The sequence below is a fragment of the Pelophylax lessonae genome (genome assembly GCF_965119305.1).
Source record: "Pelophylax lessonae genome assembly, chromosome: 5".
In the NCBI taxonomy this organism is placed as follows: Eukaryota; Metazoa; Chordata; class Amphibia; order Anura; family Ranidae; genus Pelophylax; species Pelophylax lessonae.
Window position 1 is genome coordinate 380523424 of NC_138772.1, and position 14520 is coordinate 380537943.

General features: G+C 44.0%; 1 protein-coding gene across 1 annotated transcript in view; it reads right to left on the minus strand.

The window, feature by feature from the left end:
* Positions 1-14520, minus strand: part of CEP192 (centrosomal protein 192) — a 506433-nt gene that overhangs the window by 387679 nt on the left and 104234 nt on the right. Inside the window, exons 8-9 of the mRNA XM_082258491.1 lie at positions 2084-2152; positions 1252-1401 (exon numbers count right to left, since the gene is read on the minus strand). Of these exons, the coding sequence (XP_082114617.1) occupies positions 1252-1401; positions 2084-2152 (219 nt within the window). The remainder of the gene's footprint in view (positions 1-1251; positions 1402-2083; positions 2153-14520) is intronic.

Consider the following 14520-nt stretch of genomic DNA (forward strand, 5'->3'; position numbering starts at 1 on the left):
TAGCCCACCGCCACACAAGCACACCCACACCAGGGACCCCCACAGGGAGAAGTTACTCAGGCAAGGATACAGAAAATAGAGGGAAAAGACCTGGAGAGACCGCTGCTGGCCAGATCGGTGCTCCTGTAGAAAAGGAATTGCTGATATTCAGGGCGCTCCATTAAAGCCTATGGGAGGCTACAAGAAAATGGCTGCCATGCATGTGTACCATGTGGCCGGAGCGAGTACAGCCAAAATGGCGCCGTTTGGCGCCGAAACCGCCGCTCCCCCACCTCATGAAGGTGGAATAAAAATACACCACATAGTTATAAAGAACATGGTGGACCGCCGCAGCGGCGCTGTAATGTGCCCCAAACATGATAGCATCAAGTTCCACAGCACACAGCCGTTCACACACTCAGACTGACACAGAAGTGCAGCACAGCCCCCCCTCCTTGCAGCCCACAGCATGAAGTGTGAGAGATAGGGAAACATCAATAGTGTGAACACAGGGCAAGGTAACACAGTCCCAGACTGACACCCCCAAGACAGACAGGTCCCCACATGAATACACTTACCTCTTACATAGCGTGGGGGACCCGCACAGGCGAACAAGCCGCTGTACATGAGACAGGGAGAGTCGCATCCAGGACGCAGCAGAAGGTGGGTTGAGAAACCGCACAGCGTCCAGTGAGGTAGCCACCTCACCCTAGCATCCCTGCACGGAACAGGGATGGGTCGTTCAGAAAACTCAGGAGCGGTACCTGACTGAACGCTCGATGGCGGGCTGAGAAGCCACTGACCCACAACCTGCGACCAGGGGAGTCAGCCCGAGACGCAGCCCGCATTATCCTCTTCATCCGAAGATCTAACTATTGCTGGTAAAAATAACAGCTAAATAAAGAGAGAAAAAACTCAAATAAAATCAAAAAAGAGAGAAGGCTGAGACAAAAAGCCCCAGCATAGAGACATCCAGCTACTCCTGACAAGCTAGACATTGAAACTGAAGCAGGAAACAGGAAGCAGGAGGGTATAGACTGAGGGGACCACCCCCTGGGGTGGGGATATGTTAAAAGCTTTAATATTGACATATTCTGTTGCCTAGCTACTCCTACGGAGCAAAGTCTAATACCCCATTGTGACGAATATGAAGATGGCGGCGACTGTCGGAGGACGTAAGAGAAAATGACTTTTACCTTGATTTGGTTATGAATTTCAATAAAAAAAAAAAAAACTATGGAAACAAAAAAAAAATATACAAGATATCTATACCAAATGCCTTGCTGTATTCTTTAGAAAGCACTCTCTTTGTAAGGCTTGCTGTGAAACTTTAGCCAACTCATGTTCTAAGTCATCATCACTAGCTGAAGCTGAATCCATTCCTGTCGCTGCAAGCCGAACCTGAAGCATCTGGAAGTCCTCCTGGAATACGGAAAGAAATAAGGTATGGTCATAAGGTATCCCACATATTCAAACTCTGACACATTTGTATTTATGCCAAGTAGTAGAACAATTATCCTGCGCTCAAGTAAAAAATAGGCCAGAGGGAAGAGGATTACTTCAGACTTGAGTGGACAAAGCTTTAAGTCTTGCTGCCCCTTCAGGATCAAGGGTATCCGAAACCAACTAGGAACAACAAAAAGAAAAGGGGCGCACCGACCTAGTGCATTACCACTAAAAATGTATTAAATATATTAAAAAGTATACATTATACTCACAAAGCAGGTGTGAATGGACACACATCAATATAATACACAAATAGACTTTATGTGTATTACTGTATATTGATGTGTATTACAGTATATTGATGTGTGTCCATTCACACCTGCTTTGTGAGTATAATGTATACTTTTTAATATTTTTAATACATTTTTAGTAGTAACGCACTAGGTCGGGGCGCCCCGTTTCTTTTTGTTGTCATTTGTATTTATCACAATGGTATTAGTTTATGGTTACCACGTATGTGTTGAATGCATCACACCACAGTACAAGACGCTTTATACATCCCTTAATCTGTATGAGTTATTATTCTCTATTTGCCATCTCTTGGCAAATAATTGATCTAAAAAAAAAAATACTTAATTAGAAGTGTTAACAAAAATACCTCAAAGTCATCATCATACTGAAGATCATTATGTTGATTTGTAGCTCTGCCTATAAATCCATTCATTGCCTAAAAAAAAAACCAAAAAAAAAAAAACCGTGAACATGTTAATTTTGTATTAATACAACAAAACATTGGGTAGCTAGCCGTTATGCTTACCCTGTAGCATAAATTCTTTGAGTCACTGATCCAGAGCATCCTATTTGTTCTGGGTTAGTAGCTCAAAGCATATAAAGAAAAGGGTTGGTGCGATATAGATTAGATTACACTACATTTGTAGAAAGGGAAGTCACACATAAGTAGTCATTTCATCTCCTTCAAGAGGGTTTTTTTTTTTTTTTTTTTAATCACCTCAACAACTGAGCACTTTCACCCCCTTTCTGCCTAGGCCACTTTTCAACTTTCATCGCTGTCACACTTTGAATGGGAATAGTGTGGTCATATAACACTGTACACGACATCATCATTTTTCCCACACAAATAGAGCTTTCTTTTGGTGGTATTTAACAGCTTCTCGCCCAGCCTATTGTAAAAGAATGACCGAGCGGGAGCCCCGTTATCCTGGGAGGACGTCATATGACGTCCTCCCAGGATCAGGTCACACTCCAGCGCGATCTCCCACCAGCTGTGTCAAGCGGACACAGCCGATGACTGATCACTGTACTGGCCCGCTGCCAGTACCATGTGATTGCTGTGACCAAGCACAGCAGATCACATGACAATTTTACACAATGAATGACTGATTCATGCCATTCATTGTGCACTGTTTATCAAATGGTGCAAACACGGCCAATCACAGCTCATCTGTACAATGATTAGCTGCGGGCAATCACAAAATTGAACACTGAATGATTTCCATTCAGATACAATGTTTGCTTTTAACCGTGAAATTCATTGTTTTAGCAATTAGTGTGTGTAAAAAAAATTTAAAAAATACTGATCACCTCCAAAGAGTAGTACAGTTTTACAGTGGTAACATTGTATTGCTTTGGTCATTGTATTTGAAAAAATATATATTGTAAAAACAAGTTAAAAAAGGAAAGAAGAAATTTTTTCCACAGTCCATGTTCCTGATCACCGACACACCAGTTATATGAAGCTGTACTGCATCGGTGCAAACTTTTTTTTTTTTTTTTTTTTTTTTTTTTAATTGTGACAAAAAAAAAAAAAAAATAGTAACCACTTCAAGCCATGCTGCTTAATACCTTAGATTGTCTACTTTACACAAAGGGGTCATTTGAGGGATATTTGTACTGTTCTGGCATTTTCGAGTCAGGATCGATCAATGTTCTGGTATATACCATAGTTTGTGGACTTTCCTACAGACTAAATATTAAACACAAATTTGGGTCATTTTCACCAAAGAAATGTAGCAGTATACATGTTGGCCTACATTTATGAAGAAAGATCATTTGCAAAAATGTTTAAAACAAAACATTTTTTAAATTTTCAGACGTTTTTCATTTATTTAAAAAAAATAAATAAAAACCCAGTAGTGAATAACTACTGAAAGAAAGCCATTTGTGTGAAAAAAGAATAAAAAAAATTTCATATGGGAGTACAGTGTTGAATGATCACGCAATTGTTATTCAAAGTGCGTCAGCGCTGAAAGCGGGCCAGGGCAACAAGTGAATAAAAGTGTCCAGTATTGAAGTGGTCAAACACCGCTGGGTTTTTTTTTTTTGCTAAACAAAAAAAAAAATACAGAAAATCTAACAATTTTTTTCCACACACACACACACACACACACACACACACACACACACACACAACAGAGCAATACAGTGTTAACATAGTAACACTGTACTAACTCTGGGGAGGTGATCAGGATTCCACCACACACACAAGGATTGCTTATAAACATTAACTTTACAGTTATGTGCAACCATTTTTTTTTTTTATGAAAACTACTCATTCATTGTTTAGGATTGTGATTAGCCATGATTGGCCACAGCTAATCACATGGTACAGATTGGATGTGACTTGCCCTATCTGTACCATGTGAGAACTGTGACCAATCACAGCGATCAAGACAATGTACACAATGAGTGCCATAAATCAAAGCCATTCATTGTGTACAGTCGTCATGTGATCTGATGTGGTTGCTCACAGCAATCACATGGTACTGGCAGTGGACTGGTACACTGATCTGTTAACCGCTGTGTCAGTCATAGGACGCCCTCCCAGGATAACAGACAAATGCAAATACTCGCCAGCACACCATGGATCTTCAAATGTTGTCCTCCCAGGATTACATCAAGGGAGGACACCCCAGATGATCTCGGACTAAATGTGTCAGTTCGAGTCCCATCCAGGCCATTGCAAACTACATGTCTGATAGATGGAAGTCATTGTTTGAGTGCTCAATTTTCTGATGGAATGTGTGTTCTGTACTTTTTAAATAAATTTTATCTTACGGTTTTACACTATGTGGAGACATTTTTTTTTGGTTGTTTGGACCTTATGAGATTACCCTGAGAGTAGAAGCTCAGTTACAGCCTGCAGTGTGAGATCCTAAAGATTACCAAAAGCGAGAGATCAGCGCAAAACTTCCTATAAATGCAGCCAGCAATAAAAAGGTACACAAGTCCTCACATAAAATAGCATAAAAAAAATTGCAGCGCTCAAAATGAGAATATGTCCAAATATGGAGAATGTCCATTAAATGACTAAAGGATATGTCCAAAAACAGTCCATCCAGGTAAGAGCACTTCTATAGAGGAAATCACCCTGGTAATTGTTGTTAATATACTCCTCAGATGTTCTATCCGTAGAGAGATATGCAAAAAGAGAAGGGAAAAATTGTGGTGCAGTATTTCAAACTAAGTGTATAGCACCAACATGGGGAGGGTATCACCAGTGCTGAAATGACACAGTTGAACAAGTGCACGATTCCTTCACCCCTCATGCAGTGCAAACTCACCAGAGCACAAATAATCACTCACCATCAACAGCAAAGACTTGGTAAGCAATCAATATGCACCCCAGAGTCTTCTCTTAAGCTCCCATCAAACAGTCATCTATGCAAGTAAATGGAAAAGATCACAAAAATGAAAATAATAGCCACTCACATAGAAGATCAATATACTGCTCCAAAGACTGGTACTGATAGACTCTTCATGGTCGCCCACTGAAGATTCTATCAGTTGGTGAGTTTGCACTGCATGAGGGGTGAAGGAATCATGCACTTATCCAACTGTCATTTCAGCACTGGTGGTACCCTCCCCATGTTGGTGCTATACACTTAGGTTGAAATACTGCACCATGATTTGTTTTCCCTTCTCTTTTTGCATATCTCTCTACGGATACAACATCTGAGGAGTATATTAACAATTACCAGGGTGATTTTATCTATTATAGAAGTGCTCTTACTTGGATGGACTGTTTTTGGACATATCCTTTAGTCATTTGATTGGTGGACATTTTCCATATATGGATTTGTCTCATTGCTTGACATTTTTTTTGCTACCCAAAGGATTACGCCTGTGGAGAAGTAAATCCTAGCCGGCCTGTCTGACTTAGCACCATAAAGTCAAAGGCCAAGCTTTTTGGTACGCGTATTTATTTTTCTTGGAGGTGGATCTCACTCCCCTGGTAATCGATCGAAGATCTTATCTAGAATTGTCTACTATCACGGGATTATCTACTTACATATGCATCACCCAATACTGGACTGTTCACACTGCCTAATTTGGGACTATTATCACTTTAATTTGTATTATATGCACAGTGCACTAATTTCCACTTGTATGGATGTTTTTCTTCACACATTTGTTCTTTTATTCACATGTGATATCTGCTTAGCACAATGGTTTATATATTATATATGTAACCTTTATAAGTATCAATGTTGGATATATTCAATACGTTTCTATTGTGTTGACGTTTGCGTGATTCCCTTCATATTACTGCCAATACTTTAGTGCAGCACTTTAATCACATCGATTTCTTTAACACAGTATTTTGTCTATTGTAGTGCTTTGCAGCTTTACCAGTTTTAGCCCATTAAGTGTGGTAATTTCCATTATATGTAGACTCCTATTAAATATGAACATGTAAATAATCTTAATTGTACAGTGCAGGACACAGGTTGAGTATTCGCATACCAATAACAAAAAACTCTTTTGCATATAAAAATAACAGTTTCTACAGATGGTTCTGCTATTGGCTTGACTTTTCTACATATTACCAGGTGCTCCCTGGGCTTTGTAGCCCTCTTTATACAAGGGAACATAAAACACAAAATAACAAAAACCAAAACCAAAAAGAGCATCAGCTTAGTGAATTACCAATGGCACAGTTTATTAAAATAAAAAGTAGGAGAAAATTATACTCAAATTTCGATGAGTAATAGGCGTATTGCATAAAACAGAAGGAAAGATCAACCAAAGCCTCAGCCTGTGGCACTGGATAGGCACAGATGACACCCAATGATGTGTAGCAGTCATTAACACACATCGAAAGTATACCCTATCTAGGGTCACAGACTGAGGCTATGGTTAAAGATTCCTTATGTTTTATGCTATGATCCTAACACTTATATTTGTTTGTTATTACAAGTTCTACTACCTTTACTATAATAAATGGTGCCATTAGTAAATGCACCTGACTGCTACACCCTTCTTCATAGACCTTGGGATATCCACAAGCAATGAATGAGAAGAGTGGGCAACTAGAAAAGCAGAACTGTGCCAATAAACCCAATCAGGATCAAGAGACTCAAACTTCAGGAGTGCCTACAATAGGTGTGTGGATGAAAGATGCAGTTACAGAACATTGGACAGCCACCTGGAAACCCTTTGAAAGTGAATAAAAAAGTTCAGGTGGTGGCCTCACAAAGCTGGGAAAAAATAGGCATGGCGCTGGAATGCCCCGGAAACACCCAATCTGGTTCGAAAAGCATGTTAAAGCAAAGGGAGTTTTGTCGTTACCATGTAAGCTCGGGAGAGGAGTTTAATCAATCCAGCGATGAGGGATTGGAAGAATATCCCATGTGAGGTCCTGAGGGTTGAATGAATAGTAATTCAACCTTCTTGATATAAGCGATTTTGTAGTAGACGGATGGCTGACTACATCCAGGTAGTTAAGAGCAATTTTCTTTGGGTACTGTAAAGCCGGCAACAAAGATGGCAGTACTAGGACTTCTTTCAGGCAGAAGACAGATACAACCTTAGGAAGAAAGGAGACTCTTCGGCCTATGACTACCTCGTCATTGTGAAGAATGAAGAACTATGCCTTACAAGAGAGCCGCCGACTCAGACAAATCGGAGACCAGATTGCCACCAAAAAGGCCACTTTTTGTAGGAGAGGTCTTTTAAGGGGATTCCCCTGATGGTTTCAAAAACTGGTTTCTGCAGGGCAGAGAGAAGCAGAATAAGCTGCTAAGGTTGTACAATGTGCTTTAAGGGGGGATGGATCAGATATTAACCCTAAATAAAAGGTTTTGACAAAGGAGAATAAGGCCAGAGATTTTTGAAAACGAACAGAAAATGCCAAAACTGATCCTTTGAGTGCTTAAGGCAAGAATCTAGTGCAGTCCTGATTGTTGTATGGCCAGAATATGAGGCAAAAACATAATCTCTAGGATTAAAGTGACTGTGTTCACACTTCTGAGGACTTTAGAAAGTAGGAATGAACGATTCAGAGACCCCTCTTGTCCTTTAAAACCTTGGCTTCAAAGCCATGCTGCTAAAGCCAGTGACTAAGAACAGGATGGAATAGAGGACCCTGAGACCAAGGTCAGGCCTGTTGATAAGAGATCAGGGGTCATCCCCCAGTAGTCAGAGTATGTCCTTGTACCAAGTTCTTCTTGGCCAGTTTGTTTTAATGAGAATCACCAGTCCAGCGTCTTCATTTTCTGGATCAGGAGAGGTAGCATTTGCACTGGAGGGCAAGTGTAGATTTACTGGATGCCAGGAAATCAAAGCATACAAGTCCAGTGCTAGGGGAATCTTTGGTCCAGGCCTCATAACCGTTAACTTGTTGAACCTGGAGACCAGATATCCACAAAGGGGTCCTCCATCTCTGACAAATCAGGTTGAGGATGTCTGGGTGAAGAGTCTATTCCCTTGGGTCCATGCAGTGACATTTTAGGTAATCCAGCTCACAGTTAAGCCACAAGATCCTGCATATGCAAATTGAAATCAGAGCCATTCTGGAAATTTGTATTACTTGTTCTAGAACATCTACACAAAAGCGCAGGGCTCAGTTAGGCCAAGTTTACCCTAGCTTCAAAAGCAGGTGGTTAATGAGCGGTGGTTGTCAAAGTTGCGTGTCTTGCAGTGCCCAAAGCTTCTCACATGGTTGTGTTGCTGTTGTGTTAAAATTGACCTAACCTGTTTACCAGCATTTGCCGCTTCCAAAAATTCATCTATTGATCGCGCCTATGGTGTTTACAGCACATTTGAGATGAGTTTAGAAACTATTACCCAAGACAATATAAATATTACAAAAAAAAAAACACACAAAAGGGGCGTCTGGAAAGCTTTTTTGCCATTATGCACCATAAACACCATTGACCCATCTTAACGCATTAGGTGTGTTAAGAGGCATTCAAATTTCTTTGCATGTCTAAATGAGCCCCTACAGTACGTTCCTGGAACACAAAATCGTGTTGGTTGTCGGTAAATGGCCTAGCGCAGCAACAGTTAGACAGAAATTGAAGCATATTAGAATAACTGATTGCAGAGCAGGGCTACAAACGTAAAAAAAAAAAAAAAAAAAAAATTGCATCGCTGCAGAGTTTTTGAATGAAGAAACATCTTTAATTGGAAAAGTGTGGTTTAAGAATTCAAAGGCAATATTACTGATGCTTTTGTACACAGAAAAAAGTGAGCATATCCACTTTGTTGAGTTGGGATCCGAATAAGTTAGAGATGTTGAAGCTGGAGAAAGAGCCTGGCATTTTTTAGCCTTGGGCAGTGATGGCTGTATTAAAGCTGTTAGTTGTCACAGGAATTGTGACATAGTTGCAAAAACATCAGCCTTAGGGCTCTTTCACACGGGCGTTCCGATCAGATCCACCTGTCAGTTTTTAGGCAGATCTGATCTGATGCCCCATTCAGCCCTATGGAGCAGCGGATGTCAGCGGTGACATGTCCGCTGACACCAGCTGCCATCCGCATCCGATCCGTGAAATTCGGACGGATGGAAACCCTATTTCCATCCGTCCTGGGGATCGGATTGGATGAGAGCGGACAGGCGGTCCGCTCTCATCCGATTCCCCATAGAGAGCAGCAGGGCTCTGATACCTCCCTCTCCGCACATAGTGCGAAGACGGAGCTGTCATTCGCCGGCTCAGCGGGGATTGGCAGATCGATCCCCGCTAAGCAGAGCACGGTCCGCAATGGAATGCGGACCATGTGAAAGGGGCCTTTGTCATCAGGTAGGCCACTTATGAAGTGCATGAAATACAACTAGAATGGGATGCAGAGACTGGTGATACAATAGAGTCCTGCACCAGTGCAAAGAAAGCCTGGTCACAAAGAATGAGTGTTGTGCAGGGATTTGTTAGGGCAAAGGTTTGCCTGAACGTTTGCTGTGGCTCCTACCTTTGCTAGGTGTGAAGATAACTGGGTTTTTGACTTACCGTAAAATCCTTTTCTCTTAAGTTCAATGACGGACGCAGTCCTCTGATCCATATCAGTAGGGTTATACTGCCTCTTACAGGAGTAGGACAATAAACAGAAAAATAAAAGTTCTGGCTACGCCTATGGGCAGTCCCGGAGGGTACACCCACTCTCTTCCTGCATAGGTTGTCAGTTTTGTATCAAAGCAGTGTCAGAAAAGTAACACCAACCCAACTCAAAGAGGGGTCGGGTACTGCGTCCGTCAATGATCTGAAAAAGGATTTTACAGTAAGTCAAAAATCTAGTTCTCTATCGTTCATTGACAGACGCAGTCCTCTGATCCATATCAGTAGGGACATCCCAAAGCAGTGCCAAAAAAAGAGGGGTGGGAACAGCAGAAAAGAACAAGTCCCCATTCTAAACATAGCCAACCAGTCAACATAGGACTCAGACCAAAAATGAGGCCCACCTGAAAACAAACCGTAAACACCCTCAAGGAAGGCTGAAAGGCCTCCAGACAGCAGCCAGAAAAACTTTGCGGCCAAATGAGGTATCTGCCGATGGCAGCACATCCACCTTATAAAATTTGGTAAAGGTGTGAACAGACGAGTTAGCCGTCTTGCAACCTGAAGCACAGACGCCTGTATGGCGAAAAGCCCAGGAAGCACCAGGTGCGTGAGTAGAAGGCGCCAAAACAGGGAAAGGTAGGACCTGACCCTTAATTGAATTAGCCTGCACCACCGCCTGTCCGATCCATCTGGAAACAGTCGCAGAAGATGCAGGCAGCCCCGTTCCAGGGCCATCCGTGAGTACAGAGAGCGACCCTGACGCATGAAAAGACTTAGCAGTCGCCAAGTACATCTTGAGTGCCCGAACTATATCCAGTATACAATGTACATTCCTCATGATGTTTGGGCTTAGGACACAGACGGTAATACAATGTCCTCGTTCAAGTGAACACTACAAACCACCTTCGGAGGGAAGGACGGATCCGGACGAAGTACCACTTGTCTCCATGAACAAACATATAGGGATGACAGAACAATGTCGCCAGTGCGGACACCCTGCGCACAGAGTGACCACAACCGAGGGGGCCACCTTCTGTACCAAGGTAGGCAGGGGATACCCCCGAATACCTGCAAAAGGAGGTTCTTGAAGAAAACTGCACCAAATTAAGGTCCCCAGTTAAGACGGAGGTCGCACCGGAAGTACTAAAGCGACGCACCCCCTGGAAGACGTTACACACCCGGGAAGGGGCGGCCAGCGCCCTTTTGAAGAAAATTGCCAAAGCCAAAACCTGACCCTTGATAGTACTCAAGGCCAACTTTTGATTAACTCCCCGTTGAAGGAAAGCCAAAATCCGGGCCACCGAGTAAGAGCGAGGGGGAGCCCAAAGAGGCTCGGACCAACAGCAGCAGCTGAAACTGACCTTGGCCTATCCGTGACCACTCACACACGACAAAGCCGGCGTCATCCTTGCGCAGTTGACTATGCTAAACTTCTCAGCATCGTTCATGTTCAACATAGCATATGTTCTCGCCTACGACAGAACCCATGGTGCCGCCAGTGCACCTGCCAGAGGGTCCCAGGAGCGGGCCACAACCTCTGCTCTATACTGCAGATGCGACAGCAACAAATCCACGGCTGGAGTGCCCCAACAAAGGCACAACTGCTGGAACACCTCCGGATGAAGGGACCATTCCCCTGCATCCAAGGCCCGTCGACTGAGGCAATCCGCCTGCCAATTTTGCACACCTGGAAGGGAACAGCAGCGAGAGCTGAAAAAAGGCGTTCAGACCAACAAAGAATGCCTGTCACTTCTAAGACCGCAAGGACACCCTTGGTGCCCCCTTGGTGAATGACATAAGCCACGGTCATGGCGTAGTCTGAATGTGCACTAAACAGCTGCAGGTGCCCGGTCCAGTGAACCAGCCAAAGCTGGATCGCTCTCAGCTCCAGGACACTGATCGGTAACCTGGATCCTCCAAGGACCATACTCCCTAAGCAGAGAACTTGCCGAGGACTCCTCCCCACCTAGGCAGGCTTGCATCCACAGTTACAATTGTCCAGTAAAAAGGGGAGGAAGGATTCAAGATCAAGACTCCCTGGTCACCCGGCTCAGCAGGAACCAAATGTCCAGAGAATTTGGATTCCAGTCCCATTTGAGGATTGCCTTCTGGAGGATCCTTGAGCGAAGGGGACCGGCTCGAAAGACGACACCATCAATCCCAGCACTTGCATGCAAGTCCAAAGGGACGACCCTGTTCTGGACAGTAACTGCAGTCTGACTGTTTGATGTTGCAAGAGTTTTTTCCCCGGAGGGAGAAGCACCCTGACTGAGGACGAGTCCAAAGTCAGGCCCAGATAGTCCAGTTTCATGGAAGGTACCAGGGATGACTTCTGAAGGTTCAGAACCCACCCAAACTCCGCCAGAGTTCACATGGTGACTTCCAAATTCGTGATCAGCATCATAGGGGACTCCCCCCGGAGAAGCAGGTCGGCCAGGAACCCAGAACCGATACACCCACTGCCGCAACAGCGCCAGGACTGGAGCCAACACCGTTGTGAAGACCCAAGGAGCAGAAGCGAGACCAAGGGGTAAAGCCACAAACCGATAGAGACCCAAGGCAAAAACGGAGAACCCGTTGGTGTCCTGCACATAACGGGATGTGAAGGTAGGCATCTTTGACATCTATGGAGGCCCGGAATCCCCCTGATGTAGGGAAACCACCATTGTGCGAACCGATACCATCTTGAATTTTTGATCCGCATGGAACCATCAAGGGCCAGTAGATCCAGCCTTGTTGAACCAGAGCCTGAACTGCCCCTATAGACAGGGTCAGCCGTACATTGGAAGGGAAAACCTTACCGGAAAAAGCGGATCGAAACTCGATCTTGCAACTGGACCGCATGACCTCCTGAACCCAGCTGCCTGGTATCCGGGCCAGCCGCAGGTCCGAGAACCCGCAAAAGGCGTCCCGCTACCCCATATATGGGAGGGGATGCACCTTCAGGCCGAGTAGGCCTTGTCCGCAGGTCTGGAAAAAAACGATCTCATGTTCGCCAGACAAGGGCGTTTGGAAGCAACCAAGAAAGTCTCAAAAGGACTTTGCCACGTCGACTGTCCCTGAGGGACGAAGAAACTGTTTGTGAGCCGAAAGGGAGGGACCCCGTCTGCGACGAAGGCCCTTACCCTTGTCAGCCTGTGGAAGAAAAGCACTCTTTCCCCGTGAGACTCTTCTATTATGTCATCCAGGGCAGTGCCAAACAGTCCTTCGTAGAAGTTTGATCCGCAGACCAACATTTCAGCCAAGTATACGCCAAATAACCACCGTCGAAAATCGGCCGGTGATCCAATAAAGGAGCAGTGTCCAGCGCACATCGCAAACAAATTGCAGCCCCTGCGCCAGCTGATCTAAAAGCTCCCCCAGGGCAGGAGGAACTTGCGCCTCACCAAGTCACGGCGTGGAAACTCCGCCCATCAGGCAGAGTCTGCATGGCAAGGGCAATCAAACACTGTTCCCAGTGCAGACCCCGTCAGGGAGTACAGATCGCGGGCCACAGCCAGCACCATCCAATCCCCCAGGTCCTTAACCAATTACCGACCGCCCACAGTGTATTTACGTCGGTCCTTTGATGATAAATACTGGGGTTATGGCAGCAGATAGCTGCCATAACTCCGGTATTTTTTTTTAAACGGGGGTCCTCTTTAAGATAAGGGTGGTCCCAGCGATGGATTAGCCATGGGATCACCCTTACGGTGCAGCGGAAGAGGTATGACTCCCCTCCCGACGCGTCCCGGTCGATTTTTCCACTTACCGGACCCGCCAGCAGCGGGGAAAACGATCCAGTCCCCGTCCCTCACAGACAGGAAGTCGAGGGAGGGCAAGATGGCCCCCACTCGACTCTATGGTCTTGGAGGACCGGAGAGACGTCAAACGTCTTTGCCTAACAACCAGTTTAAAGGGTCGATTTTTTTTCAGCAATTTCTTTTTTTCCCTTTTTAGTGTAGTTGACCCCAGATCTCACAAGAGGTCCTGTCATGCCTATTTCTATTACAAGGGAGGTTTAAAAAAAAATGATCAAAAAAAATGTTTTTTTTTTTTTTTAAACAATAAAAAATAATAAAGTAAAAAAAAAAAAAGAATGAAAGCGCCCTGTCCCCATTAGCTTGCGCGCAGTAGCGAATGCATATGCAAATCCCAGCCACATATGTAAACTGTGTTCAAACCACAAATGTGAGGTATCGCCGCGATCGTTCGAGCGAGAGGAATAATTTGAGCACTAGACCACCTCTGTAACTCTAAGCTGGTAACCTGTAGAAATGTTAAAAATGTCACCTATGAGGATTTTTAAGTACCAATTTTTGGCGCCATTCCGCGAGCGTGCGCAATTTAGAAGCATGACATGTTGGGTATCTATTTACTCGGAGTAACATCATCTTTCACATTATGGAAAAAAATTGGGCTAACTTTATGGCTTTCTTATTTTTTGAATTAAAAAAAGAAAATTTTTTTCCAAAAAAATTGCGTTTGGAAGACCGCTGCGCAAATATGGTGATGAAAAATATTCCAACGATCTCCATTTTATTCTCTAGGGTCTCCACAAAAAAAAAAAAAAAATATATATATAATATATATATATAATAAATAAATAAATGTTTGGGGGTTCCAAGTAGTTTTCTAGCAAAACAAAAAAACAAAAAAACAAACAGATTTTAGCTTGTAAAACACCAAGTGTCAAAAACAGGCCCGGTCTTAAGCAGCTCAGCAGGCTCGTCCCCATACAGGGGCACTGTCGTTGCGAGGCCTGGGCGTACCAGTAGCCTGCGATGCTCATTGGCAGGCTGGGACTCCATAAGGATCTATG